The 17,377-nt window shown below is 39.8% G+C and overlaps 1 protein-coding gene across 1 annotated transcript in view; it reads left to right on the forward strand.

Moving 5' to 3' along the window:
* Positions 1-15,932, forward strand: part of slc2a4rg (SLC2A4 regulator) — a 36,577-nt gene extending 20,645 nt beyond the window's left edge. The window contains exons 3-8 of the mRNA XM_022739240.1: positions 1,937-2,037; positions 3,324-3,562; positions 6,531-6,631; positions 8,689-8,962; positions 12,362-12,489; positions 13,251-15,932. Coding sequence (XP_022594961.1) covers positions 1,937-2,037; positions 3,324-3,562; positions 6,531-6,631; positions 8,689-8,962; positions 12,362-12,489; positions 13,251-13,362 — 955 coding nt within the window. The 3' untranslated portion in view covers positions 13,363-15,932. The remainder of the gene's footprint in view (positions 1-1,936; positions 2,038-3,323; positions 3,563-6,530; positions 6,632-8,688; positions 8,963-12,361; positions 12,490-13,250) is intronic.
* Positions 15,933-17,377: the final 1,445 nt, after the last annotated feature.

Here is a 17,377-nt window from a genome sequence, read left to right on the forward strand (position 1 = left end):
ATTAGTATACCACTTTTCAACACCATAGAAAGTCTTAATGGCACTTTACCAGGACTCCAAACACATGTTTTGTAGAGTTGAAAAAACACTTCTTTATCTCAGAGTGAAGCTGACAACACGTTGTCCATATTGGCAACAAAATGAAAAAAATAGCAGCGAAATGTTATTAAAAAATAGACAGAAGTCCATAAATCAAAAGCCTGTCCCTGGTTGACCCTGTTTAGTGCTGAAAACAAGGCTAATGACTGAAACAGGACACGGCTAATCTTGTTATCTCTTTATCTCTTGTCCAGACTGTGTGTGTGTTTATGCATGTGTATGCGTGTGTTGTGCATATGTGTATTACCAGTCTCTCCTCTGGGTATATCTTCTGTTTTAGCTGTGTGGATATTATTCTTTGCCTACTGTGATTCTCTCCATGTTGGTATTTTATAATTACACACAACTGTTTTATCAACCGCCTGCATTGTATTCAGAGCACATAGACACACACACACTTTTGTGTGAACATCACTGTGGACTGTTCAGATTCCTTCATATGTCGTACATTCCTCTACATCTAACACATTCTCATCAGCGTGGGAGCTGAGACACTTCGTGAACTTTTTCTGTCACACAGTGTTTTTAAAACTAGTCACTTCTTATGGTGTGTATGTGAGCAGGTACATGTAGGCTTGCTTATTTAAAGTGTAGTTTTGTACGTGCTTGTGGCACCAGAATGAAGTATTTGGGTGTGCGTGCGTGCGTGTGTGCGTGTGTGCGCGCGCGTGTGCGAGTGTGTGTGTGTGCGTGTGTGTGCGTGCGTGTGTGTGCGTGCGTGTGCGTGTGCACTGAGACTCAGAGTGGATCTCTGCCAGGGCTTAGGGCTTGGCTGAGAGAAAGCCTCAAACCAGTTTACTCTGGTTGTGTAGTGGAGAAGTCTGGGGGCGGGACAACGACCTCTTAAAGCTGCAGACCATGTGTATCTTTGTCTGTCTGTGTATGAGTGTGTGTCTGCTTTGTGTTAGTACATGTGTGTTAGTGTGTGCATTCATATGTTAACATTTCACAGCATTTGGATTTGTATATTAGACACAGTACATAGCTACTCTCCACATTGTATGGGGTTTCGGGATTTTACGTGATAATTTTATGTGTGTGCAAGTGTGCACAAGTGTGTGGGTGAGTTCTTGGCCCTGTATTGAATAATTTTCCCCGAATTTTTCACTTTCATGGACGACAAGAACAGAGGTGAAGAGTGCTAAATAGAATAGACTGAGAGAATAAGTCTACTGAAGCAGAGACATTTGTGCTTCATTGCAGGATGGCACAAATTACTGTTGTGCTCAGTCACATTTTTCTTATAACACCGCGTGCCGAGGTATACTCTTTGAGCTCACTGTGCATGTATATATGCACTGTGTGTATGTGTATGCTGCCAGTTCAAGTGGGCAGTATAAATAAGGTTAAGCTGAGGGTGGACTGCTCGGCATGGAGTGTACTGAGCAGGAAGGGAGAACCGAGCATCTCTCTCCCTCTCTCTAAGCAACGTTGCAAAAGCTGCGCAGAAACACACCACAAAACCTTTTCTCTCTAGAGGCTTTCCATTACATCCTCATGCACACACACATTCACATACTCAAATGTACACAGAAACAGAAAGTTCCACGAGATCTTCTGTACACATAACCATGTGTCTCTGTGTGCACTGGCTTCTTTTGCTGGATTTGTTATCTATATCAAATTTCTTGATATTTTTAGGGGCTACAGGGATTTGTAGCTTTCTATGGGGACAAGGCCAGGCTTCTTCTTATAAAATCATTTTCCGTTACTCGGATAAACAATCAAAACAACAATTCTTTTACAGTGTATGACTTAAGTTTGATTTGTTACACATAACAAATATTAATGTCAAACATATGCCTGTGTGGTCAACCTATATTTGTGTGTTTTGCAGGAAGCCCTCAGGTCATGCTGATAAGGAGGTGATGGCTGCCGCCGTCCTGACCTCACTGTCCACATCCCCTTTGGTGCTCTACCCTTCCTCTGCATCCACAGGTAACACCACTGCCTCAGCGTCAGCTGCATTTATCCGTGTACTTGGTGTACCTTCAGCTACTCCATCAAATACTGACTCATCTACCATATTAAACAAATCACTTTAAATCATGTGTTACTCATTGTCAGTTAGGTGGAAAGGAATACTCATAAATCACTTGATGTTAGTTTACCCTGACATAGACTAAGATGCTGAGTCATCTATGTGCTAACCTGGATTCATCCAATGGGAGGTAGTATTAGCACTATTCCCTTATCTTTGTATGCATGCACGTTTAACTAAACCCAGCACTTATTAGTAACTGTACATGGCTGTATCAAAGTACAAATAAATCGATAGTAATGTAAGTTTTTATTGTAGTATTCAGGAGTCTTCAGATCTAGCCAGGAGCCGAGGATGCTGTGGGTTTAGGTGGAGCTAAATTTGATGAAAGGTTTATTTAATACAAAGTGTTGCAGAGAGGGGATGTTGGTTGACATCGTTGATTCATCACAGTTTGGTTAAGACTCATAAAAATGTCTGCACATGTGTGTAGGTTGGGAGTTTGGGTAAATGTTCCATTATGCATCCCAACTATTAACACCGCTCACTCCACACCTCCCTTGACACTCCTTAAACATCAAAATGGCTTTTGTATGATTTGTGTAGCTTGACATTAAAAGTTGTCACATGGTCTACTCTAGGGATTTCTGTGAAGTAGTACAGTAACCCTCATACACAAATTGATCAATGCTACATATTCATTTGAACTGAGATTCAACTCCTTAAATTTCTATAGGATATAGTTATTGGTTGGTATAAATTAATCCCCAGCGTACATGATGTGGATTACTCAAAGTTCCAGTTTTGTTTTTGTTTTTTGTTTTTTTTTTTTACATATTTTCCCTCAGTAAAAGTCAGATCAAGTCAGTGTGATTATTAAGTCTTATGGGTTAAGCATTATTGGATTTGTGAAAAAGCCTAAATGTATAGAAAGGGTTTGTGGGACAAGACTTAGAAATAATACATTACCTGTCCAGGAAATCAAAGCTGTGTTGGGCTTAATCAGCAGAGCACAGTATAGCTTAATGAAAAATGTTAGGACAGAATCTACTACATGTAAGGTATTATAGATATTAGAATGTACATATCAAACAGGCTGTATTGGTTTATATACATATATATTAGGGCCTCTTAGAGATTTTTATTTCCATTTCAGAGGTAGGATTATACATTTATATTATATATTATATATATTGTGTTGCTGTTAATCTGAAGTTAACTGTGTGTATTCTTTAAACTGCAGTCCCAGAGCCAGCCAACAGGGCTTGGAAAGAAGTGCTGTCAGCAAGCTACAGCAGTTCCACCAGTGGCAACTGGAGCTGGGATGCCAGCGACCAATCGGTGCCCTCCACACCGTCCCCACCTCTGTCCAACGATACCAACAAGAACTTCCTGCTCTCATCCCAGGGTGATGATGTCAGTGAGGATGTCACAGAGAGCACGCACTTCATGTTTGAGGACCCCATACCTCGCAAACGAAAGGTAAAGATGGGTGTCTGATGTGATGTTCATGTCAAGTCCTGCCTCATATCTTGTCACTGTGAATTTTGTTATGTGAATAGTTAATTGTATCTTTTATTTATTTATTTTCATATATGGGAAATATATGAAAATTTCAAAATTTCTGCATGTCATATCCCATTGAAGCAAATTTGAACAATTTTGTTCCCAGCCAGCATCTGCTATTATGCTAATTTAACATGCTGTGCATGCAACAATGTAATGTGGCACTTTTCACCTTCCAATTTATTCTTTATGAATTTTGTTATTAGTAAGGCACAAAGCAGTGTAATACCTGTGTCATTTTCTATACATATTAAGTGTATTTTAGAATTGAGTTGATGACAGAAAAAGTCAAAATGAACCTTTCTAGATGTGACCAATTAAGCCTTCAATGATCTTCACGCTTTAATAGACTTTGTTTGATATGGCTGCATTGTTCATAGTTTTGTCTAAAGACTTGATTGACACAGCTGGAAGATTTTTATTGTGGGTTTTAACTAAAAAGAAAAGTAGACATCCACAGTCACCGAGCTGTTTCTTGACCCGGCTCTTTGCTTGACACAGCCGTGGTTTTGTGGTTATCACTGCAGCCCGAGATGCCGTCCGCTCCACTTTTAACTAAAAACAAAAGTCAGAACACGCTGAGTAATACTTCAGGGCCACAGTTGTAGAGAAATAACTCGGATGTGCTTTTGTTATTTCTATAAAGTAGTAGCAGGGAGAGACTTTGGAAAACCCACTAGAAGAATTCAGAAAATGTAAGCACCATGCAGTTTAACAGCCTCTGACATACGGCTCGTCGCTCTCTGCTTGTGTGGATGATGGATTATGTTCTCTGTTTCACTTCTCCCCCTCTCATTTTTTTACGATAGCAACAGTCCAGAACGTCAAAGTGTTTTCACTGTCAGGAAGCTTTCTATCCCCCTTTCAGCCTTTTCAAGGGGAGAGGTGGGAAGGTTTAGTAAGAACGAAGGAGAGGAGGCAGACGGGGGAGGGATGATCAGCAGAAAGCAACAAAGGGTTCAAGGGATGCATGAAAATGAGGATAGTCAGAGTGTAGAGGAGGAGAGGAGAATTGATGCTCAAGGTAGCAACGGGAGAAATGAATCTCAGTATATCCTCTAGTCATACGGTGACAGAGGAGAGCTCATATACTGTACAATATGTGGGAGTTTGCAATTCAACCTCCCTGGAGTGGGGCAGCAGTGAAGATTATTGAGCTGCTGAATATATGAAACCATAAAGACTCCAAGAACGATGCTGCCAGAGACCTATGCCATACCATAGATAAGCGAACAGGAAATGAAGTAGGATGAAACTGGGCTGAGTATAGACTCACGAGTTGTGTGGAAGAGGGCTAAAGCATGAGCTAACTTGCTTTGTGTTGTGATACAGCTGACGCCAGCCCCAGAGGTCTAAACCTTCTATGAGCAGCTGCCCCTTGGATTGTAGGCTGTTTGATTTTGTGCAGGCAGTGAGTTAAGAGGATTATTAAACATTGCAATCACCAGTTTTACTGTGACACTGTTAAGATGCAAGAAAAACGCTTAGAGAATTAAGTGATTTGTGATTGTTTGTGGGATTAAAGACTAGCTTTGCTGTGTAATTTTTATTAGGAAGGTTGTTTCAAACAGCATGGTAGGGGACATGCATATGGCCACCACCACTCAATTAGTTTAATAGCCTGTTGGTGTCAATGCAATGAAAGGGAGAGCCAGTCAGTAAGAAATAGTTCAGAGGAATAGTAGTGTAGTGACTTAACATAACCATTGATAAAACCCGTTTTACTCTGACTTCTCTTGCTTTGTTTCCCTCTTTCTGTCTCTCCTGCTCTCTCCCTCCCTTTTTTCTTGCCCTTCTTTCTCCGAAGGCTTTTAAAAGGTAATGAGAGTACACACCCACTGTCTTTCATTAGCAGTGATGCAGGTCTCTGCCTGCTCATGGGACAGCTGCCAGCCCTTGATGTGTGGAAGAGAAAATGAATTGAAATAAAAAACACCCACTCCATCCATCCGTCCATCCCCTCATGGCTTGCTTATGAAGCATGGAGGGGTATTCTTGGTTTAATGTAAAATCAGATATGAGGAGGATCAGATATGAGAAGCATTTTCAAACCCTATTGTTAATGATCAGAGGTTAAAAGGAGGTTGCAGGTATGCTTGTGTGTGCCTGTTTGTGTTTAGATAGGGAAGTTCTTATATTTAGTACATGTACTGTATGTTGTGTTGAACATTAGAAAGGGGCACCCCCCGGCTGCACCTAACACCACACTATTTCCGCTGCAATAGATCTTCACCCCAGCCCACAGCATGTACAGACAGCAGGAGGAGATCAAAATAGTACATTTATTTTGCTCTTCATTCTGTCAGTGAACATGAAAGTACTGTGAGGTAGACAGAGAAGGGTACAGTTTCATTGTCCTCTCCCTGTCCCTGTCTTTTTCTCTTTCTCTCTTTCTCTTTTACTCCGTTTGTGTCTGAACTTGTCACATATTGGGTTTCTATTTTTATAGGCTTGCTGTTCTAATAGCTTTCTAATGAGGTGTAGTGTTTGGCCCCTTGTAGAGTGGCACTCAATCCCCCACGAAGGCCTTTCTATTGAGTCTGCCAGTGAGATTCACACGGAGGAACATGATACCACATGCTACGTAAATCTCTGTTTCCTTTAAAATACTCATGAGTGTTCTGCAGATGATAAGTTTAGTTTTATCAGTTTCTACCATGGCTGACAGGTGATCTTTTTTTATTGCTGAGAAAATTATTCAAAACCAAAGTGCTAATCCAAAGACGGATGTTATAGCATACATACACAGATTGCAAAATGGACATCAGTTACTGTCTAGTTTATCTATTGTTTACATTTGTGATATTGTTTCTGTGAGACATTATGTTGTCCTCATAGGCAATCACCCAACTCATGCTGGTTTTGGGCTAAATTTCTCTTTCAGAACTCCATGAAGGTGATGTTCAAGTGCTTGTGGAAGAACTGTGAAAAGGTCCTCAGCACCTCCTCAGGGATCCAGCGACACATCCGCACCGTCCACCTGGGGTGAGTTGCTAGTCATCACTAGAAAACCAAACACTCAGATATTATGTCCTGAGATTCAGCAGTCTCATTTGCAGGGAGTTTTGATCAAATGTTAGCTGCATTTATTTTACATCTTATAGATATGCAGTAAAAGGTTTGAAATAAAAAAAAAAAAACGATGATGCATTTAGAATATTCATTTCTCAATAAGGTCTCACATTCTGCCTAGTGTCTTAGCTCAACCCCTCCACACACACACCACCTCTGCCAGACAGTTTGATAATCTTCAAGATGTTGTCATTATTTAAAAATGTTTATTTATGTATAGTCATATTTATACATTTTATTAGGAATCCACTCTGCTAATGTGGACAATGATACTAATGACGTCTATTTGTTTTGTAGAACTGCAGGCTTAGTTTTTCAATTTAATAAAGACCTTCACTGTGTAGGTGTCAGTTTAGTAATCCTTGCTCTGCAGCTTCAGGGTAACAGTGTCAGTGCTGATGTAAATAGTGTGCTATGACAAGAAAAGTGACGCACATCTGACTTGTCAAAGCTTGGATGCTGTCCACCTGCCTGCCTGCCTTCACACCTGACTAGCTGAGCTTGTGTATCACCACTTCTCCACACATGTGCGCATTGTATCATATGTGGTCCAATTTATAAAAAATTATTCTGAGGTTATAATCCATAAAAGCGCCAGATTACATTGACTGCTTTTACCCAGCAGGTACATTTGGCATAAAATAAAATTATGTATTTGTCACTCAGTGAAATACAAAGTATTAATAACTTTGAGATTGTATAGTATAGTATTGTATGTTCATCTATTACTATATGCACAGAGAGACAGAGTCCTATGGTTACTTCATTCATTAGCTGAACCTCACACAGTTTATGAAGGAAAAAGCGTCCACACATCAGCAGCCTGTTTGTCTGAGGAGCTCTGCAGCACACTGGCTTTCACTGCCCCCTGCTGTTGAGAAGAGTAACCACGTTCTGCCCCTATCTTTGGTCAAATAAATGACAGCTGTGCTTATGTTTGTAGAGTGGTCAGTGATACGTTCGTAAAATGGAACATCACAAGCTTTTTTCATGACCACTATGTTCCCAAGTCAGTATTTCAAAACCATCTTAATGTTTTTTGGATTACTGTGCTCTTCTTGTCAGTATTTTTTGTATGTTTACAGTTTATCATAAAAACAATCACACATATGTGCAAAGTATGTATAAATGTGCAAAATGTGTTAGTGCATTTTTGGTAAAATGGAAGCTTTATTAGTGGCTCTAGGCAAAGTTAATGAAAAAAATCCAGTTTTCTAACTAAAATAAGAAATTTTCAAAACAATGCTGATTACTGAACTAAGATTAAAACCATCCATAAATAAATATACAACTGACATTTTTTTTAATGGAATATATTTTTACTAGTATTTCTTCAGTGCACAGAAATGTTTTCTGTTTCATTTCCAGAGAAATGTCAGAGTCTAACAGCATGAAAACATTGTGCTAGATGGCAGTAACAATATATCTTAGGCCTACTCAACCCACCTCAAGCACAGGCAACAGTCTTCAGGCTAATGCACCTCAGAGGAACGAGAGCATTTGAGATCATGGCCCTGACCACCAAGTTAGAGATTGCAGATTGTAGAGAAGTGAGTAGAATTATTTCAGACACATACAGTAAAGTAAGTACTTCGCATTTTCTGGCATTCATGCTTATGGATTTGAAATGAAAGGGAAAAACATTTTCTCAGCTCTTGAGATTCACTGGTATTACAAACATAAAGATATGGTCAAAGACGATTAAGCATAGATGCTGAAAAGTTTATAATACTTAGCGTGAGTGGTCAACAGAGTGTGACGCTATGCATCAATAAAAATGCTGTGGTCAGAGGAATTAGCAAGCAACAAGGACAATAAGAGAAGGTTTGCATTATAGCATTATAGTCTTCAAAAACTGTCCGACCCAAACCTTAAGAGGAAAATTAAAATTAGATTAAAATAGAGTTAAAACAATCTTAAATTGGGGATGTGTAGTTTTTAAGTTTTGAGTTGCTGTTTCTCTCCTGCAGGCGAAACAGCGACTCGGACTACAGTGATGGAGAGGAGGACTTTTACTACTCAGAGATTGAGGTCAACATGGACAGCCTAACAGAGGGGTTGTCCAGCCTCACACCCACCTCCCCCACCACAGCCGGTCCTCCACCCGTCTTCCCGCCACCACTCACTGACGTCCCTCACTCCGAACACATCAACATGAACGGCTCACAGAGCCATGCCCCGACACTGCTCAGTCAATCAGCTCCCTCCACACTCTGCCACATCCGCACTGACCACGCCTACCAGGTAATCCACACACGCCACCAGAGAGATTTTGGACACACACTTACACTACTAATTTGAATTTCTAAAAAAAAAAAAAAAAAACATTGCAATACAATTGAAAACAAGGAAAAACATTAAGCAGTCCATATGTTACCAAGCCACAAAGTTTCAGTTTACTATCGTATGGAATTTGCAGAGGCAGTTTTTGAGATCAGTGTAGCAAAAAGCACAGAGGTCAGGGTGAATTACCTAACTCCTACACTAGTGTGGGAGTATATATCAGGGAGAGAAAGGGAAAAATTTCTTGCAAATATTAACATAAGTTCACATGAACAATGAAGTCAAACTATTTTAAGCCAGAAAACTTTTAGTCATGAGATTTAATTATGCTTAAATTCCTGCTTGCAACACTTTATTTGAACAGCTTTGTAGCAACTTTGGATATCTATGCCTCATTCCTCTTCATCTGCTCGTCCTTCCTCCTTTTCTTCCTCTTCTTCTAACCATAACCAATTCATGTGCACCCCTCACTTGTTTGTCCTTGGCGGTAAAAATGAAATGTTTTCTGTTGGAAGAACATATTTAGTTAAAGTATAAATCTTTAAAATATTCAATATTGAATTCAGTCCTTCACAGTGGTTGGCGGTAGTATTAAGCTTTCAGTTGCCGTGACAACGCAAAATGCACAGTAAAGTAGACTTAGGTTATGCATATGAAGTGCAATTGCTTCTTATGTTTCATTTTGTCTATTGCTCATACTCATTCTCTTCTATTTATTACTGCTAACCTCACGTTCTCTCTACTAGGGATAGGTACCGAGCCCCGGTATTTAACGGGCCCTGGGGCTACATTATTCAAGACCGCAGTATCAATAAGCTCCGGCCTCAACGGTTCTTCTATCGGTGCTGGAGCAGTCACGTTTTATTTTTTATTTATTTTTTTTTTCTCCGCTAGATAAACGTTATCTTGCACATTTATTTCACCAACTCTGTCAAATATCCGTCTATTTATGTATATTTTCACTATTCTCACAGAAGATGAGAGATCTGTCTCTCTCTCTCTGCCTGCCTGCTGTTTGTGTGAGCAGAGGGCAGGGGGACGGGGCTGTTGTTCCAGTGACACACACCAGACAGTGCAGGGCACACACCAACTCAAGCTCGTAGCCTACCTTTAGATAGATAAAGATGGTGGAGAACACCAAACGGTGTGAGTTTGAATAGTGTGGCTCTACTTTACTAGAGTTGATGCAAACACAGCCCAAATGTGACAAATGCTTTGTTTGTTCAAGTTTTTTATTCTTCCTCAAAAAGTATCGATAAGAGTACCGTTAAGTACCGGCTCAATAAACAGTTTCGGTAAGAGTAGTAGTACCATTAAAATCTTAACGATACCCATCCCTACTCTCTACTATTTTTTATGCTCTCTTAGAAACAGTTTTGTACCATAGCCTACAAGTGCCTGCCACTATTACTGATAAACTGTCAAATTTTTTTGTTTATGTAAAATACAGATTTCTGTGTTAAGTGGTTTTGGTCTTGATTCATAATCAGCATTGATATGAAGGCACATTTTACATTAAGAGGTGGAGAAATACATTCCCCACTAATTATATGATCTCTTTCTTCTGTGCTTTCTGTCGGTTTCTATCTGCACTTTTCCTGTCCCTCGTTGTCTCTGTCATGTCCTTTCCTTGCTGCGATGGGGTGGTTGTCCATGTTCCAGGCCACTGCTCCAGTGAGTATCCCAGTGGGTCCTGAGCTGGCAGGGTTAGGCAGTGGTAATGGGACCGGGCCTGGAACTGGGACTGGGAACGGCATCAGTGTGTCGTGGCAGTCCCCTCCTGTCATTTTCAAAGGCGTCCCGGTGAGTGAGGCTTTGTCTCACGCCTTTTTATCTTAATCTTAACCACTCTCCTGCTGTTTCTCCTCTTGTAGCCATTTGAGCTTTTGTCGCTCTGGTTTTTCTCTCTCCCTGCTTCTCTATACCGTCACCTTTTTATATAGAAAGGCATCAGTCTGTCTGGATATAGCACAGTTCATCCAAAGATGCTATTCAAAGTCCCTAACATATAGTCAAGAAAAGAAACCATCAACAAAATGTGCATGCATTAATAACATTGAATATCTGTTGCAAACATTATACTGTATGTGCTGTCTCAATGCTGTGCATATAAGACTTATACAAATGAATAGAAATAAAAGGGTAAAAAATTAGTATGGAGTAAAAACAAGTCAAACTAAAAGAAACTGAAGGAATATGTGTTAAAAACAAGTTTAAAATATTACTCTGTAAAATCCTCAGTGTCTCTAGTGGGCTGTTTTAAAGGCAGAAGCCATAATGGTTGAAGGCAGCATTGCCTTGAATTAGAGGCTGGGCTCCAAGAACAACCAGGGGACAGTCAGAGGACCTGAGGGATCTGGAAGGTACATACTGTATCTTAAAAGCACATCAGACATACTCAGGCATAGAACTGTTTAAATATTTACAAACCAATAAAAGGATCTTAGAATCAATAATAAGCCTGACAGGCAACCACTGCAGGGACACAAAACATGTATGTAATGCCATCTTTTCTGGTTGTAGATAGAAACATGTACAGATGAATTTGATGAATTGATTTTGAACTGTGCTGCTTTTTGGGAAACAGTTAAGGAGAGCATCAAGATAGTGCAGCCAGCTGGTGATGAAGGAGCAGATCAATGTCTGTACTTTGCTTTTTCAGTGATAAACGCAGAAAAAAAGACAACTTTAAGCCTAATGACAGCAATGCAAAGTTGGATGTCATCCGTGTGACTGTGATAACTCGTGCCTGTCTCCTAAAGATAGAAAGCTTTTTGAAGTTGCACAGTACAGAGCTCCACAAGGTTATATTGTGGCTCTTGCTAATCAAAAGCAATAAAGAATGTTCTTCTAGTAAGGCACTGTAGGAATGACAATAGTGACTGAGGCCAAAAGTCTGTCTAAAAGTATAAAATGTTCAACAGTATTTCAAGCTGCAAAAAGTAAACAACACTGATCCTTAAGTTGTTTGCAGCTGTTGCCAAAGCTGTCTCTGTGATCTCTGTGCTTTGCATGTTGGTTACAGTGAAGATGTAACCGTAATGAGTACACTAAGAGAAATTGACTGCTGGCTTGGTGGCAGTGCTAGACCAAAAGATGATGTATAAAAACAGGAAAATCATTTGCACATTCCAGTATGTGCAATCTGAAATTATTGAGGCAAGCTTTTCCGTTCAGCTACAGATACTCTTACCAGTTAGTTAAACTGGTACACCAGTATTACTATAAATTATTGTAGTTTATTCTGACAGGGATAAAGGTTTTGTCTTTCTGATAACTGACCAGACCAGACACCATGAGGTGTCACTCTATAAGTACTGTATTGAACAATGCACTCATGATGTCTTTTCACTTTTGCAGGGGCCTGTGACTCACGTCCGAACAGTTAGCATCGGTGAAAAGCGGCAGCCGGCAGCCAACACACACACCACTGTTAACAAGACCCATGCTTTAATAACGCCACCAGCCAAGTCAATACCAGGAACCAGGTATGCAGCAGCCGTTTTCTGTGTGCATGTGTCTGTGTCATTGTGTTAGAAGTGATTCTGTTTAAATCAAAAAAAAAGTGGGGCAAAGAGTACTGCAGTTATCTCTATGATTCTAATATATGGGACTGTGTTAATATATTTTGCATCTTAATCATATGATTCAGCAGTGAAGGATATCAATACCAAATTGTGTTTCTTTCTTTCTTTCTTTCTTTCTTTCTTTCTTTCTTTCTTTCTTTCTTTCTTTCTTTCTTTCTTAAATTGTCCTAACCCTTCAAACACAGAAATAATTGAATATAATTACATTTGTAGCAGTGTGTTAATTAATAGCTTATTGCCAGTGGGATGTAAAATAAGGACATGGAGACACAAATTTATTTCATTGCTCTAATGTTAAAATTTCTGAATAGTATCTGGCCTCTGTTGACTTTCTCGTAAGGCCCAACCAGAGTCACATTAAACACACTTTGCACCGCCAGCACCCTGCACTGCTCTGGCGCTGACTCACATCAGATCAAACATCAGATCAAATTTAAAAAATGTATTTGCATGAAATCATCAACCACTTCAAAGATGGTTTCTCTGTATTAATTCATGTTCATACTTGACAGTAATTGGCTTGTTTAAGGGAAAGACTTACATGCTCATGGACACATTTAGGTGCCTTCTAGCGCATTGTACATATATGTGTTTTTTTGCCCGTGTGGGAGCCTAGAAGTCTGTGTGCATGTCCTTATGCTGTCACATCTGCTGTTACCAAGGAAACCCCGTGGGGAGGCAAAGAAGTGCCGAAAGGTGTACGGCATGGAGAAGAGAGACATGTGGTGCACAGCCTGTCGCTGGAAAAAAGCCTGTCAGAGATTCACCGACTAATCCAGTCCCCTTCCCACGTCTGTGAGATGAGCTCTTCCTCACTCAGAGCGACAGCGATGTGGACTCTTCCACTGAGGGAGACGAGGGGAGATTTCTTCACAATGGAGCTCTCAGTGCTGCTTCCTCTGGCCCAGTAGGGGCTTTGCCTTCTCTCTTTTCCGTTTCCAAAAACAAAGAGAAAATAAAACTGGTGGGTAAAAACAACTAAAAACTAAATCAGCAAGAAAAAAAAAACTTTATGCAGGTTTGGAGACTTTTTCTAAGACTGAGACATTTTCACTCTGTTGATGAATAAGGAAAAAAAGAAACATTTAAATTGGATTCTGAACCTTCTGATTTGATTTTTGTTTCTCGCCATTTCTCACGGCCTCAACTCAAGGCAATGTTGAAAGACTACAGATAAGCTTTTTGGTATACTCTGTTTTTCATTATAGGAGCATCATGTAAGCTACTGTTTACGAGGTGGATAATGACTCTTAGGAGGTTCAAGGGTTAACACCAGATTTGCTCAGTAAGACCTCTGTAGCATATCCGTTTTTCATTGTCACTGTTTAAGGGACTTAAAACCTACCAAAGGCAAAAGACCTGTTCGCTTACAGCTGACAGCTTAGGTGTAAGATCAATACCGAATCTAACATCACTGTCTTCTGCAGCCTTACTAGGTATCGACTGTATGTTTAAACACATATTGTTCCATATCTAACAACATGTTCATCAATCACATTCAGTACAGCCAGCGACACTTCTTGTAATTTTCCAGAAATGCACAAAACTTTCACACCAAGTGGTACAAAGAGTTTTCCTTGACTTTCCAAAATATTTTAGAGGGATGTACACGATATATGAAATATATTTTCCCTATATATTTCCCTCTCTTCTTTTCTATACTTGTACCCTAAAGATATGCACCTTGAAGAAAAAGGTTGACTTTTAGAGTATCACTGTAACCACAGCGAAAAACTGAGAGAGTCGATAACTATTTCTTATACAGAGTTTATTTTCAACAATGAGTTGCTTAAGCAACTAGCAGTTGCACTGTGCAATCAGCAGAATTAGAGCATTTTAATATTGTCTTTTTTGCTTTATGGTTGTCATTGTTATTAGGGCGATTGAGGCAGAAAGGCTCATGTTTTCCTTTGACAGCTCATGTTCTTAAAGAGATTGTTTACCACAATGAATGATACATGAATGATAACTGCCCTTTGAAACTTTAACTTACGGTCTGACTGATGTAAATTATGTATGTAGGTAAATAATATAGAGATCGTAACCCAACAATCACTACCTGATAATAAGTCAGGCATTCTAATTCATTTCTCACAGTCTGAAATGGACATCTTATCCAGTCTTTAATCTTTGGAATAATTAGCATAAAGCAGCAGTGCAACAATTTGTAGATACCAAACCTAACTTGATAGAAATTGAGACTTTTCCTTATGTTTTCACTAGATGTGTTTAATCCTTTAAAATTATCTTTCACTCTGGTCTGACATTTGAAAATGAAAAGTAAGAATCAAATTAAGTAAAAGTAGCAAAAGTTTTAAGATGTTGTACCAAAGTGGAGTCGTACTTTTTAGAATAAGCCTGTAATAGTTAATGATGGGTCAAGTTTTCCAAGCTTTAGATGAGATATAGGTGGTAGATTTTTAGATAGTTAGAAATTGTAAACTTTTTGATCTATCCCTGTCATATTTGTTTTTGTCGCAATCTCCAGCAATATTGGCCATCCTAAGAGAATAGCACCCTTTAATGTTAAAATCCAATTTGTTACTTGCTTCGTAGCTCTCTATTAATTGTCCAAGATATAAAACAAAAAGAGGTAGAAAAGATGCAAAGACGTCAGAAGCAATCTTACAACTCTGTTTTCTAGAAATAGTTATAAGATATCCTCTTCTGCGACACAGGAGGGTTTCCACAAAAGAAAAACAGTGATATTAGAACATAATCTGATGATCTCTTATTGGTGATATTATTAATGAAAGTAGAAGATTGAACCACACATCAGTGGTCATAATTAAGAATGTTTTTATGTAATTCCTGCATTGAAAAATTTCCACAAGAGTTGAACTTTTTTTTTATTTTCCCCTCATTCGTAATGTACAGTTGGTGTTAACCTGCTCTGAGTCGACTCAGTCACACTTCAGATTTAAATAACTGTGATAAAGACAATACTGGGCTTTTTAAGATGATAATCTGCTGCCCATACCCAACCATATAGTCAAGTCAATTAATTTATTTATATAGCCCAAAATCACTAATTTGCCTCAAGGTGCTTCACAGTCTGTACCACTTAAGACATCCTCTATCCTTAGACCTACAATCCACAGAAGGAAAAACACCACAAGAGGAAAAAAGACCCTTTAACAGGTTTTTTTCTGATCTGCTCACATAGGCAGTCATGACAGTAGATGTATATTTTTTGAAGAGATTCACCTTTGCGCTGTGTGTTAGCAGCTTTTTGAATGTAGGTTCTGCTGTGTGTTCTCTACTTTTGAAGCGCTCCTGACACTGAGCTTACCTGATCACCATAGTAACTTATCACACACACACACACACACACACACACACACACACACACACACACACACACACACACACACACATACATACACACACATACACACACAGTGCCTGTCCTTCCCTGTGTGAGCAGGCCAACTTTGAGCAGACGCCTTGACTGAGGATCAGTGCGACTTCTCAGACCTCTGTCGCCATAGAAACACCTGCACTGTCCTCTGTCACCACAGGGTCACTTGCGCTGTCTGCTGTCGGCCGACACCACGTTACAAGTGACCAGTTATCACTTCTCGATGAAAGACGAGAAGCAGATGCCTGATTGCTCATTGCCGGCTTGAAGTCAATGGGCAGAAACATTAAGCACACATGGTTGCTGTGATAGTACTGCTTAATATCTCATTCAGTTCCTGTTATAAACCACCATATTGTTTTGAAAATTACTGATCCTACCTGTAAAGTGTTTATTCCAGTGGCATCCCAGATAAGCTAGGCCTCCCTCTCTCTCAGCTTGTGAGAGCAGGCGGCAGGCCTCTTCCGATCAGAAACTTCACAAAGTGCCAATGAAAAGAACATAAAAAGGAAAAAGGTATACTGACCTAATGAAATTGCACTATGTTGCACTGCGCAAAGACATGTTTTTATACATGGACATTTTATATACACAAATTTTGAAGTGAAAGGATTTTCTTTTTTCGAGGGGGTGGGCGGGATGTCGTCACTGCCCGATGGAATAAATGGGGTGTCAGGGATCGGGGTTCTGTACCTCTGGGGTCCCCCATTATTAGCAAGTGATCTTGACAGTTGATGTCTTTCTCTCTGTGTCAGATTTATCGTACTAAACATAGTGGTGCTGGCAGTTGCAGAAGTGTGGTACTGAGAAGTACAGTGTGGTACTTAGGTAGTCAGTCACTTTGCCTTTTCCTTGGAGGAGTGCCAAGGGCCGAAAACAGCACCTGCCTTGTCTCAGTGATAGGAAAACACCGGTCTCAGTCAGCAGCTACACGTTATCGTCTTGATAGCAGATGCTTCACAGTGTTTAATTGCCTGGAGTTTTTTCACAATACACACTTTTTTTTTTTATCCGTAAAGCTCATCTTTGTGCTTTCTTTACTTCAATAAAAAAAAGAAAAAAAAAACAGGTTCATGCTTCTTTACATTTTACTGAGCTGAGGTGGTAACTGTAGATACTGTTATTAGTGCTGGATACCACTTTTGATTCTGTTATCTCTGGTTTGGTCATAGATCGAGTGTCAAATGCAACCCATCGGCTCTCTCTCTCTCTCTCTCTCTCTCTCTCTCTCTCTCTCTCTCTCTCTCTCCATCCTCAGTGTAAGCACTTTTAGATTCCACCAGCAGGGTTAGAGGCCAATGCTTTTGCTGGCAGTGAATGGGACTGTTAGCACATGTTAAGCTAACAGGCTCATGTGGTTGTTGGCCCCTTTTCCCCCTTTTTTTTTTTTTTTTTTTTCGAGTTGCACTAAACTGGCCCGTGAAGATT

The sequence above is a fragment of the Seriola dumerili genome, unplaced genomic scaffold, assembly GCF_002260705.1.
Source record: "Seriola dumerili isolate Sdu_G_001 unplaced genomic scaffold, Sdu_1.0 BDQW01000043.1, whole genome shotgun sequence".
In the NCBI taxonomy this organism is placed as follows: Eukaryota; Metazoa; Chordata; class Actinopteri; order Carangiformes; family Carangidae; genus Seriola; species Seriola dumerili.